The sequence below is a fragment of the Macrotis lagotis genome, chromosome 1 (genome assembly GCF_037893015.1).
Source record: "Macrotis lagotis isolate mMagLag1 chromosome 1, bilby.v1.9.chrom.fasta, whole genome shotgun sequence".
NCBI classification, from domain to species: Eukaryota; Metazoa; Chordata; class Mammalia; order Peramelemorphia; family Peramelidae; genus Macrotis; species Macrotis lagotis.
This window is the reverse complement of record NC_133658.1, coordinates 907,853,407-907,878,449: the sequence shown is the minus strand read 5'-3', so window position 1 is coordinate 907,878,449 and position 25,043 is coordinate 907,853,407. Positions and strand designations below refer to the sequence as shown.

Genomic DNA, 25,043 nt, shown 5'->3' with positions numbered 1-25,043 from the left:
AGCATAATGAACACAATCAATGACTAACATCTGTCAGGGAAGATCAGATTAATGGCTAGAAATCCTAGGGAGGCAGTGAATGAGTCCTAGAATCACAGACTAGCTACCTGATTGTTGGTGGTGTTAGAGAGGGTTGCTTTGGGTTTAATTCAGACAAGATGACTTCCATGGTCCCCTAAGACTCTTGGCAGTCTGTGGTTCTAAGGTCTAGGACAGGGATAACTTGAGAGGAAAGTATGATGAATATTGCCGGCACCAGAAAAAGCCATTCTTTAAATATTCTGATCAGTCAAGAGAATCACCTTGGTTCTGCTTTGGGAAGACCCCATGAGAGATTTCTGTATTGCTAAATCTGACTGGCCTTTCTTTGTAGGAAGTGTGTATATGGGGGGAACTTGGTGAGATGTTTCACTTAGACCCCCCGCTTCCCTCCCAGAGGGATGTGGGAAATTCCAGGGAGTCTGGAGAAGTGGTAGAGTTGAAGATGAAGCCTGTTGTTTTTGGAGACACCCTTCTCAGGGTAGAAATGCAAATGAAACCTTTAAGGTACAAGACCAAATGTCTATAAAATGAGACTGTTCCTGAGTTTCTCTCCTATTTCCCTAAAGGCAGTCATCAAAGAGGATTCCCCTCCCCACCCCCAGAGACTTAAGGAAGCCCATTCATGTTTAAATGACAAAATTTTTATTATTATTATAAATAGATAGCAAATCATCAGTCAAAAAATAGCATCCTTAAGGCCTTGTAAAATTAAATACCATTGTCTGAGTCTGTTGAGGGGGGGTATAGTCTCTGGATCTTGGAAAGATTTCAGAACTGAGCTCTCCCTATATGATTTTCTCTCTGAAGACACCCAGCAGATTCAGGATGGAATGATATATTATACTGAAAAGTTTTCTGCTCAAGCCTGTAGAAGATAAAGTTGGGCTCACCCCTCTCTTCCCCTTTCCCTGTTCTGATTCTCTGGTTAGAGCTAGATTAGATGACTTCTGATATTTCCCATAATTCTGATATTAGTCTATGATTTTACCTAGGAGGGAGCATAGACCCATTTATGAGAGGTGAGGCCCCCAGAGAAAGATCCCTAATGATTAGGCAAGGCAAGACAAGTTGGTGGGTTGCATCCTTCATTCTCCCCAAGGGATCCCAGCACCAGTGTGACATCTGTACTGCCCACGTGAGTGGTAGTGTAAACAAGGCCCCTGAGGGAAGTCCTTATCCTCCAGGGGACCAAGCCCACCCACATGACATCCCTTAGATAGAGGCCATTATTTCCTGAGACAAAATGCGGGGGTGACAGAGGCAGTGGATGGTGCATGGGTCTTGGGGGAGGAGGAGGTGTGGGCCCCATGGAGCTAGCTGACTGATGTTTCCTGTGATGTCTCCCTCAGATTCTCTCCCAAACTTTGAGAAGATGCTCTTTCCTTCCTCCCCATGACTGTCTGGAGACCTTGACTGAATCCCTGGAAACATCAGGGACCAGGGAAATAGAACATTTGAGCAGATTGGAAGCTTCTGCATTAAGCAAGCAGGTTAGATAGGGCCATTAAGCAAAAGGCAAAAGGATAGAATCCTACCAGCCCCTATTCCCACCTCTCCAGGGATCCAAGGAAGGGAAAAGCTAAGAGTGAGATGTTTGTAATTTCCCATCTTTCCAAGCCCAGGCCAGGTTTTCTCTGGGCTAGTTTGTATTCTACTGTCCAGCCACCCCCACAGAATTTTTCTTTAAGAGGATGCTGACTCATGCAAGCCTGAATCTGGTCCTCTTATCTTTCTGGGCAGCTTCCCTGAACAGAGATGGTAATGACTTTGAAAGCCTTCCTGGTTGGACTTTTGCCTTTGCCATTAGGGAATTCCCTTAGGGTCCTGGGCTGGCTATTAAAGAGGAACACTCCCCTCCTTGGATTGACTAGGTAGAAAAGTGCCAGCAGAAGATGGTCTCTGAGCTCTTGCCCCACCCTTGGCTGGGGAAGGAGGAGGGGGTAGGGAGGGAAAGGCAGGGACAGCAAAGTCTAGATGGAAAATGGAAAACCTGTGGCTGGGTTGATGATATCTCCCATTTTTCCACTTTCCAGAAACATCAGACATAAGTGCAGGGTCACAGGGTCTAGAACTGGAAGAGTCCTTTAGATCTTCAATCCAACCCTATCATTTTACAGAGGGGGAAACAGAGGCAGAAGGGAGGAAAGTCTCCTGAAGTCAGGAGAGTGGTGTGAACTGCAGAGACCAAGACCTGTGTCCCAAACTAGCAGCTGCTTCTTCCTTTTGCTGACTTCTCATCAGTGGACCAAGCTAGGGGCAAGACCGATGATTGTGCTTTGAGGGGCACCCAGATATATGATTGGAGAATGCCAGAGAGGAGATGTCTTGGTGGCTGCCCTTTCCCAGGCCCAACAGTGCCAACTTTTGAGGAGGTAGGCAAGATGAGTTTCTGAGAAGCATCCACTCTGTCCTTGTCATCTATTGTTAATGGAGAGAAGGAGTTCGCCTGGGCAGCCTCTAGGAGGTGAAAGGAAGGATCCCTCTCCTCCTTCTTCCATGAGGTTGGTGGGAATAGGGTAGAGTTAGGCTATTAAAAAACTGGCATCTCAGAACTTGAGGAATTTGCAGAGGATCACAATAAATATGTCTGTCCGTAGTTAAGAGAACAAGAAGGACTGGGTCATTTCTTTTTGATTTCAGAATAAACAGTGTCCATAGTCATTGAGGACTGAGCCCTGGTAGGTGATTTCTGGGCATTGAAGTTCACGGAAGCATAGGATACTTCTTCAGTCTGCAAAGCACAGAGAGGGATCAGTGGGAGGGGTGGGGTAAATTGTGGGAACACAGGCTATTCTAACCGCCATGACACAAATCATTTCCAAGTAAACCACCACCTGGACAGTCTCAGGAGCTGGCAAGCCGCCCTTAGAGATAAAGTGTGCTGGAGTCCTTGGGAGCTGGACATTCCACCCCACAGACCAAGGGCACTAGACACAGCTGTGTTTTATTACCTCCTCCCTAACGTACCCCTTTATCCTGTAATTCAAGATGCTGTACATACCCCGCTTGTGTATCCCCCAATTACTTCATTATTCTTTGTTCTACCGCAGAAGACCTAACATGTAATAGCTAAGTAGTAATAAAATTGAGCTGGAGGCATAAGGCAGTGGTGGCTTGACTCCTTATTCTCAGCTCCCCTCCAGGAGGGAGGTCATCGCTGTGGGCCCCAAGGTAAAGCAAGCCACAACAGTAAATTGCATAGAAGGGGAGCATATCACCCCTCAGGGCCCTTCCACCTGGTGGAATCTAAGGGAAAAGGACCACAACTGCTCTAACTTATACCTGGAGCACAAATCTCCCTTTAAGCTACCTCCAAGCCAGTGGCTGTCCAGGCTATACTTGAATTCCTTCAGTAACAATGAGCTCATTACCTCCTGAGGTAAGTCCACTGAACTTTTAAATAGTCTTCATTTTTAAGGAGGTGCTTTTCCTTTTATGAAAGATTTTTGGCTCTGTGAGGCTGATGCTGAATCAAACTGTTTGTCTCAGTACCATTTTCCCTTTGAATCCTTTTTGTTTTAGGCATGCCCCTGGATGGGGCAAGGTCTATGCCATATTTTTGTATCTCTTGTACAGATCTTGAAGGATCCAGAGGGAACTAGGTGGTATGTCAGGCCTGGAGTCAGGAAGAATTGAACTACAAACTGGCCTCAGACTCTTACTGGCTATGTGACCCTGCATATCATTTAACCTGTTTATCTTTATCCATTGGAAAAGGAAATAGCAAAACACACCAGTAGGTTTGCCAAGAGAACCCCATGGGTAATACTGGAGTGCTATGGTGCAGGGGTCAGGAGAAGTCAGAAACAGCTGAACAACAGGCTCATGAATTGAGCAAGTACGAGATAGTGGTTTGGGGATGGAGGTGACTGATCTTCTGGGGCCCAGGTCAGTTAGAGAAGTAGTCTCTTAAGGAAAGAAGGCACTTGTGGATTGATAGGAAGAGGGTCAGTGAGATGGGAGAGATGGAACCAAGAGGATTGAGTGTTTGTCCTAGCCCCTATCAGCCTTAGTTTCCTCACCAGCTAAATGAAGAAATAGGATCAGCCAAGGGACCAAATGAGATAGGGTATTGTTTTGTAGACTTTAATAGGCTATATTTATGTTAGTTAGCTCTTATACTTATTATCATCAAATTTCTCTGTTTTCAATACAGTCATTCCTTGCCAGAAAGGGATAAAGTTTACCTCCTTAGATGAGCTGTCAGAGTGGGCTTGACCTGGGGAAGCAGAAGGATAATAGTTAGAAATCAGCAGCAGGTCTGTTCTGGGGCAGGAAGTTCAGATCACTCTCTTCCTCATCTCTTGCCCTGGCTCAGGATTCTCACCCTTGGGAGGGACCAAGAGATTGTAGAATAACCACCAACCTCAGAAAGAAATGTTTTCTTAGTGTTCACAGTCCCGGATCATCAGCCTTAGCCCCAGAGGACTGGCATGGAGAGGTGCCTGGTTAGCCCATTGCAAGTTTCCCCAATTCTTTAAAAATCTCAGTGTGATTCTGATTTCCCTTTAGATAGATTCTTCAATAGCAATTTTCAGTCAAGAGGAGGGGCAGGAGGATCCCAGATCACCCACAGGAAAGTCCAACAAAAGGAAGAGACCCACATCCCATGTACAGAGCCATGAACAAGGGGAAGGAATAAGGTTGAGAACATGGCTCCTGGAAACAGGTCCCTGTGCTGCAGGCCTGGCTTGACCACCTTAGGATGAATGGCTCTGCTAGCCTGTGGATCAGAGGAGGGTCTTCAGGACTATGACAGTATACTCCCAGATCATCTTTGAAGTTAGATGAGGGGGGACCTGGCCCTGGGAAGACAAAGGTTCCCCAAAAGGGGGAAGGCACAGGAGTGCTTGGAGGAGTCTTTTAGGGCAAGGGGACCCCAGAAGAACAAGTGACCACTAAATGGTTGGACAGTGCCTTTACTTACTGTGGTTGGGTGGTGAGGATTTGTGCTCTTTAGGATGATGTTCGCTGGCCCTGAATAAATATCAGACATGATATGACTGAGATCTCAGCCAGAGCAACTTAAACCCCTGAGGCAGAAGGGTCTTTGGATCCCCTTAGATTTCATGGGGAAATTTCTATCCCAAACTTCTAAACTTCTTTTCCCTCTGTCAAGGCTTCTCTCTGAAGCATAACCACTCCTAGTTGGTTCCTTTACCTTTAGTTACCATGATTTTCCTATTCAGCTAAATTATGCAGTCTGGATCTGCCTCAGTGGTCTTTTCCCCTCACTAGATTATGAGTAATAACCCATCTTCTTTTTCCCTGCTGTTGTTTCCATTCTTTACCTCTGCCTTCTTGGAGATCAGTCCCCTTTTTTTTAAGGGTCTGAGAAAATTGGTTAGATTGAGTCCCCACCCCAATGGGGAAATGAATGCCTGTTTCCAAGAGGCAATTAAGTGTGAGGGATGAGGAAGGATGACAGCCCAGAGAAGGAGGCCACCCAAGGGAATTAATGCTGAAAAGTAGGAGTTTAGGAAAGAGAGGTAGACCACATCCAGAAGTGGGTGCAGAGTGCAGGTGAATATCTCCAGGTTTCTCTCCCCCATGCAAGGAGAATAGACTAGTATGGATGAAAACTAGAGGAAGCACCATTCTACCCTCTCTTTCTGGAGGCCAGGAAATAGATGAGGCCCCCAATGATAGCCACTCCAGCGAGGACTCCAATCACAATGCCAGCGATGGCCCCTCCAGAGAGTGAGGTATTATCTGTTCCTTCTGTAGACTTTTTTTCTGTGGATAGAGAAGAGAAAAAGAACCTTAAGTGTTTTTGAGGTATCTCTGAAATGAAATGTCCAGCACTGTATATTTTTAATAGATGCTTGTAGATCAATAAAGCCAACTTGGCCTCTCTTCTTCAGAGCCTGGGTATCTCCTTGGCAAGATCACATTGCAGTGTGTCTGGTAAACATTTTCAAATACCTGAATTTTGCACAAGTATAAGAAACTCTCTCTATATCCAATTGCTCAACTCATGATATCCTCCTGACATTATGCCCCCTGCCCTCTTCTATTTCTGTTGATAGCATCATCTACCCCCTAGTCAGCCAGGTTCAAATTGGCAAATATCTTAGACCCTTTCTCCTTTTCAAATCTATCATCTAATTAATTGCTGCACTCTTCTCCTTGTTATGGTTGTGGGTGTTGATTCCACTAAGACAGCACCTCTCACACCTTCCTCCTTTCAACTTCTACTCTAGATATTCTCAGTTCTTCTCTTTCTGATTATGGCAATCGTTTTTCTGATCAGCATTCCTGCCTCTGGTTTCTCACTTATTTAATTCATCCTTTATCCACTGTTCAAATATAATTTATTAAATACCGTCCTGATGATGTCATATTTTCCCTCAAAAACCTTAAAATGAGTGTCTCACATTTATCCTTGAAAAGCAATGCCCTGGAACAGAAAAAGCTCTGGGTTTGGAATATGGAAACCTAGATTAGAATCCTGGTCCTGTCATTTGCTCACCGGATCTTGGCCAAGTTCTCTTCACTGGACATCAATTTTCCAATCAATAAAATAATAGAGTATGAGCTAGATGACCTATCTGTAATACTCATCCCAGCTTTAAACCCTTTGAGCTGACTTTTCTCTCCCTCCCCACTACCTTGGCCAAATTCAAGCTGTCATTTTCCATCTGAATTTTTTCTTCTTTTTTTTTTAATTTTGCAAGACAATGGGGTAAAGTGACTTGCCCAAGGTCACAGAGCTAAATAATTATTAAGTGTCTGAGGTTGGATTTGAACACAGGTCCTCCTGATTCCAGGGCTGGTGCTCTATCCACTGTGCCTCCTAACTGCCTCCTGAAGTTTTTCAATAGTCTCATAATTGGTCTGTATATTTCAAGTGCTCCATGTATTTTTATTGATGATAAGGATTACTATTTGCTACAGGATGGACTGTTTTGCTCATGGAAATGTAATCACCTAACTATGAACAAGAGGAGAAATGACAAAACAGTTTTTGATCATGTAGTTCTTTAGAATTACATTTATAATTTAATTTCTCACTTTTAATCTTTTCTTCCAAAAAGTTTTTATTAAATATAAATTTTATTGTATTGTGATCAGTTTAAGATTTATTTAATATCTCTTTTGTATTTGAAAGATTTTTATGCTTTTAATGCAAGTTGTAAAAGTGTCACATACATCTGAGTAATATGCATTTCTATTCTTTTTCTATTCCTACTCAATAATCATCAGATTGATCATATTAGATTTTCCTTTAAGTATTTAGATTTTATGCAATTTGGTGCAAATTGTTACATTGGTATAATAATTCACTGTCTATGGTACTTCTCAGTAAAACTCAGTTTCCCTGCTTATTTTTTTAAAATCAATTCATTTTTCTTTGCTTGTCTCAGATCATGATTACTACTGGGCTTTTTTGAGTTCAACTGAAACATGAAAGATTTTGCTCTCCAAATCTGAACTCTTGTGAATCTTTATTTTTAAAATGTGTCCTTATAGGCTATATATTGTTTGGGTTAGCTTTCTAATTCACTCCTCTAATCTCTTCTATTTTACAGGATAATCTAATTTATATTCACAGTTATAGTCATTGTGTAGTTTCCTTCATATAGCTCTCTTATACTTTTTCCTCTTGTGGTTCAGTTTTTCCTCTCTAAAGAAGAGGGAAGTCGAGAAAAGGAAATGTTTGGAAGGCTTCCATTCTCCACCCCTTTTTGTTGGGTATGTAATTCTTGGTGTTAAGCCTATAATTTTGTCTCTTGTAATATATTTCACCATTTCTACTCCTTTACAGTGATAGCTGTTAAATTTTGTGTGATTTTTACTCTATCTTCTTGGTTCTTCAGGACTTTATCGTGGAAGCTCTGAATTTGGCTATGAAGTTCCTGAGAGTTTTCATTTAGGATTTTATTTTCAGGAGGAGAATTTTTTCTGCTTTCATTTTGCTTTCTGGTTCTAGTAGTTCTGGGCAGTTTTCTTTTATGAATTCTTTAAATTTGATGTCCAATCCCCCTTTTTTGGACAGTCCTTTCAGATGAGAAATCTTATATCATCATCATAATCTTTTAATATTTGGACTTTGTCTCAATATTTCTTGTTGTCTCTTGGGTTCATTAATTTCTGCTTGGTTCATTTTAATTTTTAGAGAGCCTGTAACTTGATTAACTGTTGTTAATTAAACAATTCTCCTTTTAAGTCTTTTCTTCCATAGTTAGGAAGGTAGAATGACTCAAGAACTGGATGTGGAGTCAAGAAGACCTGAATTTATATATCCAGCCTCATACACTTATGTGCTGTGTGGTTCTGTACAGGTTATTTAACCTCTTTGTCTCAGTTTTCTCATTTATAAAATAGGAATAAGAATAGCCTTTATCTTCCAAGGTTCTTGTGAGGATTAAGTGGATAGTCCTTGTATAGTGCTTTGCAAATCTTAAAGTTCTATATGCTATAAATGCTAATTATTTGTAATATATATATATATATAAATCATAGAAAAGCTATTGTTATTTCTTCTAGATATTCTGATTAACCTTGTATCCCAAATTTTTATTTTTATTTGCAACTTTGCTGGTGGATATTTTGGAGTAACTTTCTCCTCCGGATTTGTATTTTGAGCATTCCTGTCTCAATAATACCTTTTTCCCATGCTAGCACCTTACTTCTTGAATTTGGAACTTGTCATTAGTTTCAGCCTGTATACACATTTGGAAGGATGATCTGGATCTTCTTTGGCCTTGCTTTGTATTTTTTGGCAGCTTGTTCCTGCTTTCTCTAGGTTTCTAGTGTTGTGTTCTTTCAGATTGATACCCACTAACTTTGAGTGTGCCCAAACCAATCTTTTGTAGAGTAACTTCTGATTGCTTCTCTCTTTGTCTGAATTTAACAAGCTAGTCTTAGATTTGGGTTTTAGCAACACCACTGTAACTTGTCCTCAGTTGGGATTCTAGCAGACTGCTGCTGACCATAGATCTTGTCAACTAATTAAAAGACTTTCTTGGTAGAATTACAGGCTTGTTCCCCTCATTCTGAGCTTTCTGGTCTTAGTACTCAGGTGCAGACCTCAAATCCAGGGAGAGGATGAAACTCTAATTCTTATAGCCTCAGATTCACAGCTGCTCCCACTCCCTTTAATACAGGTTTCTTCTTCAACATTGATCCTGTGATGAAAGCTCATATTGCAGAGGTGACTGTTGCTTGCCCAGTGCCAGGTTCATGCTGCTGAATCCTTCTTCCTCAAGTCCACAGCTTTAGGCCTTCATTCAGTCTCAAGTCCTCTTGCCACTCTTCTGGTTAGTTCAGGTGCCTGGACTTTGGTTTTTGGAGTTATGCTGAAATGGGCAAAAGAAATGAACACCAAGTTTTCTCCTTGGTCTTTTGCTCTTTAGAGATCTTCGTTGGAGTGGTTGTGATGGAGATCTGTGCCAGAGAGATTCTTTGACCTTAATTCTGCTACCTTGATTTGTCCCTCAGTGGCAAAATGTTGTATAAAAGCATTTGTGGAAGACCTCCTGCCCCTGACAGCTCTATTTCCTATATTCGTATCTCCTTGCTTGGAGCTGAGGTTGGTATTGTGTGGAATTGAGAGACTGAAAAGAAACTTTAGATTCTCCAGATTTTTACTCATCCAGGTTGTTTGGATCAAGTTACAAGCAAAGTAGAGATGTGATAAATGGTTCATATTAAACAAAACTCTGACCCTTGCATGTTAGGTTCAATCTTATTCATCTATCCAATCTTGATGAATGACATACCAAGCAGATATATGTGTGGTCATCTCTTCTCTGCAGATTAGGCTTCAGGGACTGTCCTTTACCCACTGAGTAACCTTTGATGTTTTTGGTGACATTGAAAACTCTTCCCAAAATGGCAACAACCATCTCTAATACTTCTTCTGGTCTGGAATTGTCTACTCAGGCTGCATTGCTCTACATTCAGACGTTTCTCTGAACCTTGGCTCAGGCCATTTCTCCAAAGGAATAGAATATTCTCCTTTTTGCCTATTAAACTGCCTCATATGTTTGAAAAGAAAATGCAAGTAATAGCTGTTCTATGAAATCTAACTTAATTTCTGCTCAACCTCAGTTGAAATGGTCTTTTCTCTCCAGGTCTCCTGTAAAACTTTCTTTTGTAGCCCTAGGCTGAGTAAGCATGTCAGATAATATTGTATTTCAGTTTTGTGAGTTTGGACTCTGAGCATTCTACTAGACTGTAAGGTCCCTGAAAATAAGAATGAAATCTTAACTAAACTGAAGATGTGTCCCATGATGTGTCCCATGATGAATGAACTTGTATTGGATAAGGCAATTTCTAAGATTATTATATGTGACAGGGAGATTGGTCTCCATTTTTACTAAGGACAAAAATAGCAGTAAATGACCTGACATTCATTACAAGTTTGAACACATTCCCCAGAATCTTTCTTTCCATGTCCTCTCCTAATTCATCATAAAAATTTGCTCTCCTTAATAGTCCTGAGCACCTACTCCTGGTATCCCATTTTTTGGGCAACTCAAAAGTTTATTCTCTAGGGCAAAGGAGAGACCACTTACCAACTACCTTGATTATGATGTCCTTAGAGACTGTTATACTGGTGATGTTGTTCTTTGCCAAACATGTATATCTTCCCGAATCTTCCCAAGTTGCATTTTTGATGAAAATGCTATTGGACAAATGAGAGGTTGTGGAATCATTTACTTTCCATTCATACTGGGCTTCTGGGTTAGAATCCACATGACACACTAAGTTCAGATCGCTGTTTAATTCGACCTCAATCTCCTCTTTTTCAGGGCTTGGAGAAAACCTGATATTGTCTGGTCCAACTATGAAAAGAAGAAAGAAAGAGATGAGATAGGAGTTGTTTTTGGGGAAAGGACTGGGGAGGGAGGCAACTCAGTCACTCACAGTAAACAGTCAGGTTGAAGAAGTCACTTTTGTTGCTACTGATTGGATTCCAGATTTCACAATGATAGGATCCAGCGTCCTCCCTCTTCAACTTTATGGTGAGGGTTTGGTTATTTTCAGACAACTTCATCCTCTCATTGGGTGACAGGGGCTGGTCTTTGAAGAGCCATAAAATATTCATCCCATCATGTTCTGTGTCACATGTGAGGACTAAAGTGTCATTCTCTATGCTGTTGGTCTTATTGTTGGTAGTGATGTTAGGTTTGGATAGTTTTTCTGTAGAGAGGAAAAAAAAAGTGAGTTGTACTGAGTGACTGACCTCCATCTTCACCAGCCATATCTTCATGACAGAAAACATCAGAAGCCCAAACACTATCATTGCATAAATATACTAATGGTCCCTGACCCCATGGGGAGGGAGATGTCCCTTTTTCAATAGTTGTGCTAATAAGGAAGATGAGCAGGAAGCCCAGAGGATGGAGATCTGGCTCCTGAACTATCCTGTCCTTGAGACGAGCCCTGGGACATGCATAATCTAGAGACAGATGTGGATATGAGAATAGGGAATAAGTATTTATGAAGCACCTACTGCATGCCTGACAGATGATAGGTGCTATATAAAGACATTATTATGATTATAGTTGTTGTCAGGCACTATGCTATCTAATTTCACCCTCTCAACAACCTTGGGAGGTAGGGACTAGTCTTCATTCCATTTTACAATTCAGGAAACTGAAGCAGACAGTGGTTAAGTGACTTGTCTGGGATCACACAGCTAGTACATGCCTAAGACTGGATTTTGGCACTAACCTTTCTGAATCCTTTCCCAGTGCTCAATCATTTCATTCTAATCTAAAGGTCCTTAATCTGGGATCTGTGAACTTTTTCTTCTTCTTCTTCTTTTTTAATGTGTTGATAACTGTATTTTAGTAGAAATATTTCCCCTGAATTCCAGTGGATTTTATTTTCTGAGAAGGGGTCCTGTGGCTCTAACAACATGACTTCCCCAGGGCTCTCTAGCACAAAAGGGGGAAACATCCTTGACTCCCATCAATCTCTTTTCCCCAGTTCCCCCCTTAATTTACACAGTTCCTACATGTGGTACTAGTTAATGCATACGTTATGATTATGGTCTTTGAGTCAGTTCTATATGCTGACACATCCCAGGTGTTCATCTGGAAGGTCCCTTTACCATCATCACCCCTTATTCTCCCAATGAGGCTCCCAGGAGTCAAGTAACTTGTACAAGATCCATTGGATAATAATTAATAGACCTGAGGTTTGACTCTGAAGTCATGTTTCCTTCAGCACACCCCAAGTTCTCTCTGCAGGATGTTTCCTCCTTATAGATATAGGTGTGATTGGCAGAGGGAGAGCACTCAGCTCAGTTTCTTTCCTTTGGGTATCCCCTTCAGGTGCCTTGGGGGATATCCTGGAGATCCCTGTAGAGTTTCACTGGCAGACAATCTTTTTCTTTCAAAATCAGAGGCCCTCCCAAGGCTGGGCTCTCTTTTGCATGGTGGGAACAGTGCTCCCTTTCATGAACCTCTCCAAAGAGAGATCTACAAAGAGGACATATAATGGAGAGACCTAGGAAATAACAGTGCCCTGCTTAGGGGGTAAGAAGTATATGCTTTCGCAGGTCCTTCCAGTTTTTAGCCTTAAGCACTATCCCTAATACAATGAGATGATATTTGGAAAGAGTTTATTGTGGTTCCCAGTAGGCACTCAATAAATGGTTTTTCTCTTTCTCCTTCCCCTAGGCTAGCTGGAGAACACAAAAAAGGTCAACAGATGCTCTTTACCTGACAGGATATTCTGCAGCTTCCTCTAAGGACTCAGTAGCCTTGACTATTGAGACCCATAGAAGGTCAAAATTCTGTCACTGATTGAGCAGCAGAATAGTGGTGATAGGGGCATCTGACCCAAGATCTTGTGGTATGGCTGATCAATGGTCATAAAGCCTCTGCTAATTCATGACCTTATCAGTTATCAAGCCTTTGTTTCCTGGATGGACACACTGCTTGTGAGATCTCCCTTATCCTGTGTTGGCCTCCCCTGGGACTTCCCCCGGGAACCATATAGAGCAATGCTGATCTGCTTCCCCACAAGGATCTTTCTGAGTCCTGAGGATTGCTTTCTGAACCCTCCTTCCTTTGAACAATCTCTCTAGCCATTTGAGTCCTATAGACAAACCTTCTAATGTTTCAAATAGCTGTAATAGGTAGGAAGTCTTTCCTGCAACCCAGTAGTTTTCTGCTCCTCTACCTTTAGCAAAAGGACAATATGAAACATGAAAAATACATCTTCCTGAGACTACACTTGAGATGATGCGCCTCTGTTTACTTGGCAAAGGTTCATCCCTTGATGATGGACTCAACAGCCTCCTGGGGGGTCTCTCTTGCCTTAACTTGCACATGATAGCCTGGGCTCACCTTCCTGGCTCAATGAGTCATTGAAGATTAGATTCATGAATGTAGTCTTGTCCATATCCACCTTAATATGTGGACCAGATATGACCACAGCATTTTTTCCAGAGTTGTCCTGTCTTTCCCAGAACACAAAAGGGTTTCTGCTTCCCTGATTCCAGACATCATACTTCTATTGCTGCAACTCAAGATCAAGTTAGTTTTTCATCCAACTAGCCCCTGAATCTTTTCCACACCAATTGTTGTCAGGTATCTTCTCCTACCTTTTTGTATTTAATGACTCCCAAAGGATCTCAAGATTTGGAAGAAAGGACTACTGAGTTCAATTCAATCTAGTATTTGTTTAGATATCTCTGCTGAAGAGAAGAAACCTTCTAAGGCAGGGCTGTCTAAAATGCAGCCACCTGTGGGTTTACTAAACATGCTTTAGGAAACAAAGCTGAGCTACTGCAGAGCTCTCACTAAAATGGCAAGTGAAAATATATTGTCTATTGTTTCAATAAAATAACTTTAAAAAATAAGGTTGGACAGCTCTCTGCACACCCCATTCCCCTTTTGAACTTTTAATCATTAGGAAATTTATTCTGACAATTAATCTAATTCTACCTCACTGTACCCTTGATTCACTACTCTTAGTTCTTTCTCCTTGAGTCAAGTACAACAGACAAATCCCCTTTTTGCTGGATAGTTAGAAAAGACTTGGAGATAGAACTGTGGGATTTTGGAGTTGGTAGGTCTTTGGTGACCATCAAATCCAACTCACACCTGAAACAGAATCTTTAGTACATTCTATCTGGCAGATGCTCATCCAGACTCCAAAGTAGAGGAAAGGAAAAATGGGGAAAGCAAAAAGCATTAGGTGCCTCTTGAATACTTTACAGATAGGATTGCATTTGAATATACCAACTTTTGAGGAAACCTGTTTTACTTTTGGAGAACTCTGTGCTATGGAAGCACAGAATGTAGTTGTACTGTATCTTCGAAGCTATCATGCTCTGTGTCCATTTGCCTCTGTGCTCCTGCTTCTACCCTCTGAGGCAGAGAGAACATGTTTAATTTCCCTTCCCTGGAAGAGTACAGCAAATTGCCATCACATCTGTCACAAGTCTTATTTTCCCAAGCTAAAGTTCTCTCAACTGATTTGCAGATCATGTAGACATCAGACCTTTAACAACCTGGTTGCCTTGCTTTTACACTCTCCAGAGTTTCAATGTCTTTTGTAAATTGTCATCTAAATTGACTACAATGCAGAGCAGCACTGTTCTCTCCTTATTCTTGGAAGTGGACTTGTTTTGATTGCATTGGCTGCCTTATCATCTCAATGACTCAACCATTATGCATGCTGACCACTCAGATCTTTTCCAGATGAATTGCTATTTCATCATTGGATTCTGGGCTTTTGTGATGATGCCGTGTATCACGGCATCTAGCTAGCTAGCATTGTCTTCAAAAGTCAGGTGTCCTGTCTTCCCCTAATCTTCCCTTTTCTAAGTCAACCATCTCTATTTGCTTGTACTATTTTTCCTATGACTTAATGTGAGTTCCTCATCTGCACCCATGTTTATTTATGCTTTGAACTTTCAGATCATTGAGATCCAATAATTTTCATCTGATCATATTTCATTGATCATGCCAGGTTGCAGAGGTGCTTCTGGATCCCAATTGTTCCATGCACATCATCATTGAATTCTCAGTTTTTTCCTTTCTTTTTTAACTCAGATTTCAATATTATGCTTTGGCTGATTAATTATTAGAATAAGAATGATTATTTATAGATTTCCTTATGTTCTTTTACTTGACCCATGTCATTGATAAGGACAACTACCAGGACAAAGTCAAGAACAGAAAACTCAGAAGGTTTGTATGAACTGATGCAGAATTAAACGAGAAGCACTCATCTAATAATGTATACAATAAGTGCCCTGTTATGAAGACTACGGACTTGGAAGGACTTAAGAATCTAATCAATGCAATGACCAAGCAGAATTCCTGAAGTCCTATGAAGAAATCAGCTACTCACTGATAGAGATATTTTGAGATATAACTAAGATGAGAATTAGTTTTGCTAGACTACCCATTTTTGTCACAAGGACTTAATTTTTTTCTTTAATGGGATAGACAAGAAGTAAGAGGGAGAAAAAATAGATTTTGGTGAATTGAAAAAAATTAAATTAAGAAAAAGGTAATTTAGGCTATAGCTATCTAATTCATGTCTGCATCGCTCTCAAGTGCAGTCTGGAGCAGATATAAATGAAAATGGGACATATTAACAAGACAAATAAACATATAACAGCACAAGATTATTTCATTTAAAATTGAATTAATATGGGGTCCTTAAGAATCCTTCTGTATAGATTTAGAACAAGAAAGGTTATCCCTCCTCTAAAGTATCTACTTCTTGCAGTCTGACTTATCCAAGATCATATTCCTAGCCCACAATTCTACCCCTTCTGCTCTCCATTTTGCCTGCCTCCATGTCAGGGGCAGGAAGTTGTGGGTTTGTAACGACAAAACTCCCTGAATTTTGCCAAAGCTGTTAACAGGATTGAGAAGGAAAAGGAAAATCTGAGGGTAGAGGTAATCTTTCTAGGGTCCTACTGCATGCCATAGTGATCAGGTATGAAGAGGATCTGTCATCTGTACATGTCAGTGAGACACAGTATGCACCCACAGCTCACTGTCCACAGAGGATGGAAACTAACAGGGCAGGTAACTGAGGTAGTGGTGAGATACCAGACCCTGCCAACTTTTGCTGAAGCTATTCTATTTTTCTTGTTTTTTAGGTTTTTGCAAGGCAATGGGGTTAAGTGACTTGCCTAAGGCCACACAACTAGGTAATTATTAAGTGTCTGAGGCCAGATTTGAACTCAGGTACTCCTGACTCCAGGGCTGGCACTCTATCCACTGTGCCACCTAGCCACCCCTATTCTGTTCTTTACCTGGATAGAGCATAGTTTCATATCAGGTATGTCTCTCTGTAATATATGATATTACATAGAGGAACACATTAATTCAGAGATGAATCTCTGTGTCTGAAAGGAGACAAAACTGAAATTCCCTTTCCATTTTCTGAAATTCTCTGCAAAAGGGGATCAGAGCCAGTCCCATTAAGTGATCATAGCTTACATTCCAACCAAGACAAGAAAACCCTATGTAGGCCCATAGTATCAAGTGAGATGGACTGAGGGACCATGGCGGGGTCAGGATCAATCATTGAAGCAAGCTCTAGTTCTAGAAGGTGGGGACAAGAAGGGTTTCTCTGGCAGAAGAGGAGAATGAGAACAAGAACAATGGCAACATAACAACAGTCCACATGCTAAAAGATAAAAAGGACTTTCTCTACATAACATCTTGTGAGATGAGCAGTGAAGGATCATTCAATTTTCCAAATGAAGAAACATAGGCTCAGAAAGCAGGGGAAACACTCAGGTTGGCACTTTCAGGGTAGAAAGCAATCAGAAACATCACCCAATCTTCCTAATTCTCATTTCAGAGCCCCTTCCATCAAAACACATGGTGCCATGGGACCCAGGAGGGCAAGATGTTCCTTATCTTTCATGCCAGGGAAGGGGAGAGCCCAACACAAAGCTGATAGCCTGGTCTAGCTACTCACCAGAGATTATGATATTGATGTCTTTGGTACTAGACAAGCCAGTGATTGAATTAGATGCATTACAAGTATAGGTTCCAGTATAATTCAGAGACACATTAGGAATATAGAGCTGGGATGTGGACATCATCTGTATTCCATTGATTAGCCAAGTGAACTGGGCAGTTGGGTTAGAATCAGCAGAGCAGGACAAATTAAGAGTTGCCCCTACAGAGTAATGAGGTTCTGTGGGGACAATCATGAGGTTATCCGGGCCATCTGGAGTAAAGAGAATGAGTACATATTGAAATAAAGACAGAGAGAAGGGGAATTTCCTATTCTGAAACCCATCACCAGGGGCCATTGTGTCTCCATGACCAATTTCTGAGCTGGGAAATTCACAGCTCATCTCTATTTTAGAGATTTGGAACTGAGTTCCCCGAAATTGGAAGGTCTTAAGGCCTTCCTTGGTTCAGCCCCATGGCTGGTCCTGGCTCCAGCATAGATGGGAAAGCATGGCATGGCCAATCTGGGCTCTCTGAAATCAAGAGTGATGGGAATTTCAGAGATTTAACCTTTAGCACTCAAACAAGTGGCCTGACTTTTGGCACACCACCAGGCTATAAGCATGCACTATGCAGAAAGAGAATTTACTTACAGATAATATTCAATGTGAATGGGTCACTTCTATTGGCACTAACTGGGTTCTGGATCTCACACTGATAGAATCCTTTGTCTTTCCTTGTGACATTGATTATAGTGAGTGTCTCGTTATCCGGTGACAGCACTATCCTGTCACCAGCTGGGGAGCTTTCGTTTATGAACCACAGGTATGAGACATCTGGTCCCTCAGACAGGCATGTCAATGAGACATTGTCCACTTTCTCCACTGGGGCCATGTTGCTGCTGTTGATGGTAGGTTTGGGTAATAACTCTGTGCAGAAAATAGACAGAAAATTTGGTTTTATTCTTCCAACCAAGTATCTGGTTTGGAAGCAGGCTCTGTAGAACTTAGAATTTAGCTAGGCCTTGGAAGATGAAGTCAAGAACCTGAGATTTCATTGGCATGAACACTATTTTCTCAATTGCAGGTCACAGCTTTTCCAGTGCTTAGGAGGAAGTTCGTTCCTGAGTTGCTGTGGTTAACAAAGACATTCACCTTGATCCCAAGTCCCTGGTGCTGAGTTGAGACAGGCTGATCTAGGGATGACAGACTCCCCCATCTTTTGCCCAGACTACTTATGGCCTTTCTATCTAGGAAAGACCTGGGGGGGTTTCCTGTTCCCTTGACCTGGACTTCAAGAAGTCAAGGTCACCTCCACATCTTGATGGCTATAATGGTGAAGGTCAGAGAGCATAGGTTAGGGGAAGCTGGTGCTCAGAGAGAGAAATGTTACCTTAACTCCAAAGGAAAAGAAAAAGCAAAGAAAGATTGGGAATAGAACAGTTTGTAGCAGCATGCAGCAGGAAGTATCCTGGATTGGGAATAAGGAGGCCTAATTTAAATCAAAGAGTCTTCAATCAATTATCACCTGTACCTAGGTCAAGCATAGCTCACAGGGACAGATCATACACATTTCCACAGTATCCTCGAATTCTGTTTTGGGCTCTTTCCTTTCCTTTCCTTCGACAAAATGAGAATGTTGAAGGCGATCCTCTTCAATGTTCCCTCTAACTTAGATATGCTTTTGTTCTACTAGGAAGCTGAACCAAAATGAGTTAACTTTTCCTGAGCCTTCACGTCCCAAGGAGGACCCAGTACTGCTCTTTCCTTATTCCTGAGTTCTCTCTGGTTGGCAGTTCAGCCTTACCTCTGAGAAAGGTATGTTTCAGAATAAAATCTAGGGTTAACTCATCAATCTCACAGGCTTCCCTCCTTGACTTATCCTTCCCCGCTGTTTAAGGATTCATTTTCAAACAAAATTGAGTTAGAAATATTTGAATTTTCCTGACATTCTTTCTACTCCATTTTGGTATTGTTCCTACTCCTTCCCTTGGATCATGTTAGGAGATTTAGGGTGGGGGAGAATGTGACTCAGCTTTTAAAAAGATACCAAGAGTCTTGTATCCAGTAAAGCCAAGTGGACTTTGCTGTCCTAGAGATATCCAAGGAAGAAAGTGCAGAGTCCCCTGTAATTCTTGCTGAACCTCATGGTCTCTGAGGCTCCTTCCAGTGCCACTTCTGATCATCCCCAAAGAAGCTTCATCTTAGAGAAGAGAAGGAAGAGCAGATGGGAGTCTCAATTTCCCCAGGGAGCTCACTAATCATGGAGTGGTGAGCATGGCCAACAAGATGCCCAGGCTATAGGATGGGATCAGAAGGTATGGCTAACCAGAAGGGAGGGGACCAAAGCAAAGATTAGACTCCTCATGGGTATGGAAATATTCAAAGCCATCAATAGCAAGAGAAGGGTAGGAATCCCAGCAGCCCAGAGATCTCTTGCTTCCTGAGAAAGAAAGCACAGCAGCCCAGAAATAAAACCCAGAAGCCAATGCCCCTACAAAAGCCCTTCTGGTCTCAGGCTATCACTGCAGATAGCTGGGGTGAAGCACAACTCTCCCAGGTGTTTTCTCTGGCTCTACCCTGGATGGTTCAGTCTAACTAAGCACACTTGACTCCCATCTCACAATTGTTCAGGTCAATGAAGACCTGACAGAGTTTACTAGAGTTTAGACAGTCTCCTGTCCTTTGCACCTGCCATTATCCCACTCCATGTACCTATACTGGAACATCCCTGCATACATCCTCTTCCTGTCAGTCTCCGCTCACTTTCCATCTCCCCCAAAAAGCCTTTCCCGGTCCTCACCGATAGGATCTTCCTCAAAGTATCTTAGAATCCCACTGTGCAGTGAGCTACCTAGTTGCTGGGTTCAATGGTTGAACTGGTGTGAGTAGGAGGAGCTAATGGAGCATCTAAGGGGTATAAAGACTCCCATCTTCATCACCTTGAAAGGTCTTTCTTTAGAATAGCCAGAGAAGAAGGAAATGGTGGGAGTAGTATCCCTTGTTTTACAGATGAGGCCACGGAGAACCATAGAGCTGAGGTGCCTCCCCTGATGTCATACAGTAAATGTTGGAGCTGGGATAGGAATCCAGATCTTCCGACCCCACCTCTAGAGCTCTCTCCTTTCCTTGGTCCCATTCTTCTAGCAGAAGCTGGAATCCTTGGGAACCCAACTCCCCTTGTGTCTGGGGACCAATCCTTTGCTACCTCCAGTCCTGACTCTGAAGGTTTGCTGAGGCAAGTCCTGGTCCCACCCAAGATCCTTGTCTCAGCACCTGTCATTGAGTATTCTTGGACCCCTTCTGTCCCAGGTTCTTCAGAGAGTCTAGTGGGCTGAGTTTCCTTCCTAGGTCCCAACTGCTACAGTGTCCTGTGCTGAGGAGGGGACTGTGCCCCACTCCTGTCCTTCCCCTCATAAAACCTTTCCCTTCTTTCAGATGCTCCTTAAATGGGATAATTCCTAAGAGACCTTTCCTGATGCCATCATCTGCTAGTTTCCTCCCTGCCTAGTGACCTTCTATTAGAGGGAACCTGGAGACCTGGGTGCTAATTCAGCCTCAGATACAGACCAGCTGCTTAATCTTGGTTAATACTCCCACCTCCAGGGCCCAAAAGAACTCTCTGGATGAGTTTTGTGGACACTGGTGGAAGGGTTGCCTCCCTCCTGAAGTACCTCTAGTCAGTAAATCAGTCTTGGACTGATCCTTGTTCTCCTCACATCTATTCCACATACAGGTTTACATGTTTCCTCAATAATACCTATGAACCTTGATATTAGTGGCTTTTTTTGGGGGGGGTTATGTCCTATACCCAGCTCAGTTCCTTTGCATCTAGTAGGTGCCTAATAAATGCTTATGTATCAAAAGGTAGATGATTCCCAGGTCTTTCCTCCTACAATTTCCTCTGTCCAAGAGCTGAGGGGCAGAAAGACAGATGGGGATGACCAGCAGGGTCCTCCACTAACACTGACTCCTGCCTCTGATCCTATTGTCATTGAATGTACACTGCCTCAGATAGATTTCTAAAGACTATTTCTAGAATGCTCATCATGAAAGGATGTTCTGAGCTGTCACCTCAAGGCCTCTGGGAATCTTGCCATCTGGACCTCAGAGGGCATTTTGCCCATTCTAGGCCTGATGAGGGATCCCCAGTCTATCATCCCTGGGTAGAGTCATCTGGTCTGAGCTTGAAGATTCCTAGGGCTGGGGAGGTCACTCTCTCCTGAGGTCACCCTCTGTAATAGGAGGCAGCCAGGGGGTTATAGTGGATGGAAGTTAGACATGGGGGTCTTCCAGAGTTTGAATCCCGCCCCAGCTATTGACTAGTTGTGTGACTCTGGCCAACTCACTAAATCTCTCTCAGCCTCATTTTCGTCTTTTACAAAAATATATACTTACATCACAGGGTCTTGGTGAGAATCAAATGAAATATGATGCATAGAGCAATTTCGACACCCTCAGTCAATACATAAATGGTGGCTCTTGTTAACCCTTTGCCCAATTGGAAAGCTCTCTGTTTGGGACCCCAGATGAACTCTTTGCTCCCCATACAGAATTTAATTTGTCATCTCTTCATTCAACTGCAACTTCGTAGGAGCTGGGACCCTCTGTCCCTTCAGAGAAGCCTGTACCTCATCCTCTGGGCCTTTCCTATAAAGATGCAGTCCTATAGGTATATTCCCTCTGGGCTTCCTCTCCCAGCACTGGGAACCTCAGGATGAACTGGTGTCCAGATGGTCCTGGACACCAGGCAGCCAGGTTTCTGGCTTTTGGGGAGTGGGCATTCTGTACTGAAGCTCCACTGGACCCAAGCTGGTCTATGAGTATCAGAGACTGTTCCCACCCCAACAATGCTCCCCCTGTTTCATGGGCTCTTAAATATCTGGTGGCAGGTGAACTTCAGGAGCAGGTTACCTGTCTCAGGCACAACTGTAGGGGGACAGATGCCATCCTGTGCCCTATCTTGGGAGGAAGAAGGAAGTTCCCTCCCAAATACTAACTGACTAGAGCAAGGGTGAGGAGCCATTTTTCCCCCGAAGGCCATTTGGATAGTTATTGCATCATTTGCCTGCTATATTGTCAAACTTTTAATTCACCCTAAAAAGCACCTACATTTATTAAATTTTGAGTCCTGCCTATGATGCTGTTACAGTGCCAGACCAAATGATTCTGTGGACCTTATATGGCCGGTGGGTCTAATGTTCCTGCTTCTGGCCTGGGCCTCATAAGCTGGAGGCCTCTGAGCTCTCCTGTGCTCTCTGTGCCCCAAATTGACTGATTTGGGGCCCAATGAACCCAGAACAAAAATAGGGGCAGGCTCAGCAGCCCCAGCCTTTATCTTGGAGATAGCTCAGGGACCTGGGCCTCTCAGGAGGGCAGGGGACCCTGCTGACCTCTTTCTCCTTCCTCCCATCTCAGACCCTCTGAGTTCTCCTGTGCCCTCTGTGCCCCAAACTGACTGGTCTGGGGCCCAATGAACCCCCAGCAGCCCCAGGGGCACGCTCAGTAGCCCCAACCCTTACTATGGAGACTGTTGGTCTACTCTATGTAAAGGTGCATCATGTTCTGGATTCTCCCTGCTTCCTGGGAAAGGATGGGTGACTTTTCACCCCAGATTGGAATAGTTTGGGAGAAATTACCTGACCCAGAGGAAGGGTAGTGCTTACCATACACTGATAAAAGTACAGATGCTTGTTTTGACTCGCCCGTCATTGAATCGACAATCAGAACAATGTAGTTTTTAGTGTCATTGAGGGCGAGGTTGGGGATGAGCATGGAGCCATTGGAGAACACCTTCTCCCGGATATCAGCTGGGTTCTGAGTTGCAGAAGGAACATGGTAGAAAGCAATCTTGTTATTCTCCTCTATTGAATTTCTGTACCAAGTATATGTGAAAACCGGCCCTGAGAGTCCGTGGATGTCCAAGATGACGTCACTGCCCACTGTTCCAAAGGGCGGATTTGGCACAATGGTGATGGGGGCACCTTGAGCAGATGCTGACTGGATCCAGCAGCTGAGGATGGAGGCTGAGAGGGGAGGAAGGAGGCAGAGGTCAGCAGGGTCCCCTGCCCTCCTGAGAGGCCCAGGTCCCTGTGCTGTCTCCAGGGTAAGGGTCGGGGCTGCTGAGTCTGCCCCCGCGTCTGCTGGGAGCTCACTGGGGTTTGTGTGGAGGGGATTCATGAACCTACATATTAGTGTTTCTGTCCCAGGCTCTACAGAGGATTTAAGCTCCCTCCAGAGACTGGATTCAGAAAGAACCTGCCCATGTGGAAGGCCAGACACTGAAGGGAGAAATGAATCAGTAAAGTGTTGTGGTTGACAGAAATCAGATCTTGGACCTTTGGATGGAACCTTAGAGATCAATGAAACCCTCAACTTACAGATGAGGCAACTGAGACTCACATAACCTTACAGACATGACCAGTATTAAACAGGAAATAGCAGAGGCACCATTTGAACCCAGATCTTCTGGCCCAAACCTAGGAAAGGTCTTTCCTCCTTAACCCTGGAGACATTTTTAAAGCTGAGCGAGTTTGACTCCCAAACAGCCTTGGGAGGAACGTGGTGCTCCAGGTAAATCCAAGCTCAGAGGGGCCCATGGTCACAGCCAGTAAACCTCAGAGCTGGGCTCCCCGCCCCATTCTCCTCTGACTGTAAAGTCTCCTTTAGCCTCTTCAGAGGCTACTCAGCTCCAGGGCTGGATGATTCTCAGGGGATGTGGCCAGATGACCCTGAGCTGCCCCAGTTTAGGGAAGACTCCTCTGGCCAGGTCTACACTGACTGTCTCTGGGACCGACCCCCCCCCCTTCCTTTTGCTCTCTGCCTGGCCTAGAATCCCCCCCAAGCTCCCACTCCTTCCCTGGGTCCCAGCAGAACAGGTGTCTCACCTATGATCAGGAGCCTCTTCCAGGGGCTGTCCCCACAGTGAAGTGCTTCTGAGGGACTCTCCATAGGTCTGTGCTGCTCACTGTGTGGGACAATCTCTCTGTAGTCCCAGGAATCCTGGCCTTCCCTGTACAGAGCCCACCCTGGAGCTGTCCCTGCAGGTTTCCAGTCTCAGGTGGTCTCACTTTGCAGCCCAACTCTGCCTCTGCTCTGTCTTCTTCTTCCCTAGAGGACTGAGGTCTCTCTTCAGGGCTGGAGCTCTTATCTCAGCCCAGATCACATGGGCCCCACAGGGCAGGAACTTGGCCTCTGACTTTCTCCTCCCTCCCCTTTCCTCCTCTTTCTTCCCCCTCCCAGTTGCTGTGGTTTCCTGCCCCTCCCAGGGAATCCCTCCCCTACCCAGATCCCTCCCACTGTCCATGGACAATTCTGTCCTAAGAGGAATATTGTTACCTACTGTCCAGTTGTGGCACCTGACCCCCTCCCTTGTTTCTCTCTTCTCCTCCTCAATCCCCTCCCCAGAGTACTCTGGCTTTTTCTCGAATATTTTATTGTGGCTTCTGGGAGGGTCCAAAAGAGCTGGGAGCAGGGGTAGGAGATAAGGGAGACTGCCGCCCCTAGAGTGGGCATCTTCCTCTTCCCACACCCTTCTTCCACTTCTTGAAATGGTCCCTCCCCAATCCATCCCCCTCACACTGCAGTTGAGAAAGGGCTGGGTCTGGAACCAAGAAGAGGGGAGTTCAAATCTAGCCTTAGACTCTTAGTAGTTTTATGACCCTGGGAAAATTGCTATCTGCCTCAGTTTCCTCCATTGTATATTGGGAATGATAATACTAGCTCCTATCTCCCAGTCCTGCTGTGAGGGTCAAAGAAGACATTATTTATGAGCATTTTACACAGGAAGGAAGGACAGCCAGACAGCTTTGGGAGAATGGAGTAGTGAGGGCTCAGGAGCTGGAATCAAGATGACAGGTATGGATCTGAATCAGATGTATGGAGAGTAGGAAAGGTTGGGGAACAAGAGGGGCCCTTGATAAGATTAGTCAGTCAGCAAACATTCTGTGGGCATCTAAGTGCCAGACAAATCCCTGGGGTACAAAGAAAGGCAAAAATTCCTGTTCTCACAGTCCAATGAAGGACACACTTCTGTCCAAACATGATAAACTGAAGACAAGTTGGAGAACATTTCTGAGGGAAGGCACTAGCATGGAGGTGGGGC

At 43.6% G+C, this 25,043-nt stretch overlaps 1 protein-coding gene across 4 annotated transcripts; it reads right to left on the bottom strand.

Annotated features, from left to right (window-relative positions):
- Positions 1–663: 663 nt before the first annotated feature.
- On the bottom strand, positions 664–24,117 carry LOC141509658 (cell adhesion molecule CEACAM1-like). 4 transcript variants are annotated; one of them, XM_074219357.1, is made up of 10 exons: positions 23,827–24,117; positions 22,606–22,965; positions 17,594–17,869; positions 16,960–17,214; positions 10,918–11,193; positions 10,566–10,835; positions 5,646–5,778; positions 4,970–5,019; positions 4,230–4,261; positions 664–2,773 (listed from the first exon to the last, which is right to left on the bottom strand). In XM_074219357.1, exons 1-10 carry the CDS (start codon positions 23,888–23,890, stop codon positions 2,663–2,665), a joined length of 1,827 nt encoding a protein of 608 aa, XP_074075458.1. In that variant the 5' UTR covers positions 23,891–24,117; the 3' UTR covers positions 664–2,662. The 4 variants fall into 4 exon arrangements, 3 of the variants coding, with proteins under 3 accessions (XP_074075458.1, XP_074075459.1, XP_074075460.1); XM_074219358.1 differs by lacking the exon at positions 4,970–5,019 and having other exon boundaries at positions 2,686–2,773; XM_074219359.1 differs by lacking the exon at positions 4,970–5,019 and having other exon boundaries at positions 2,717–2,773; positions 5,638–5,778.
- Positions 24,118–25,043: the final 926 nt, after the last annotated feature.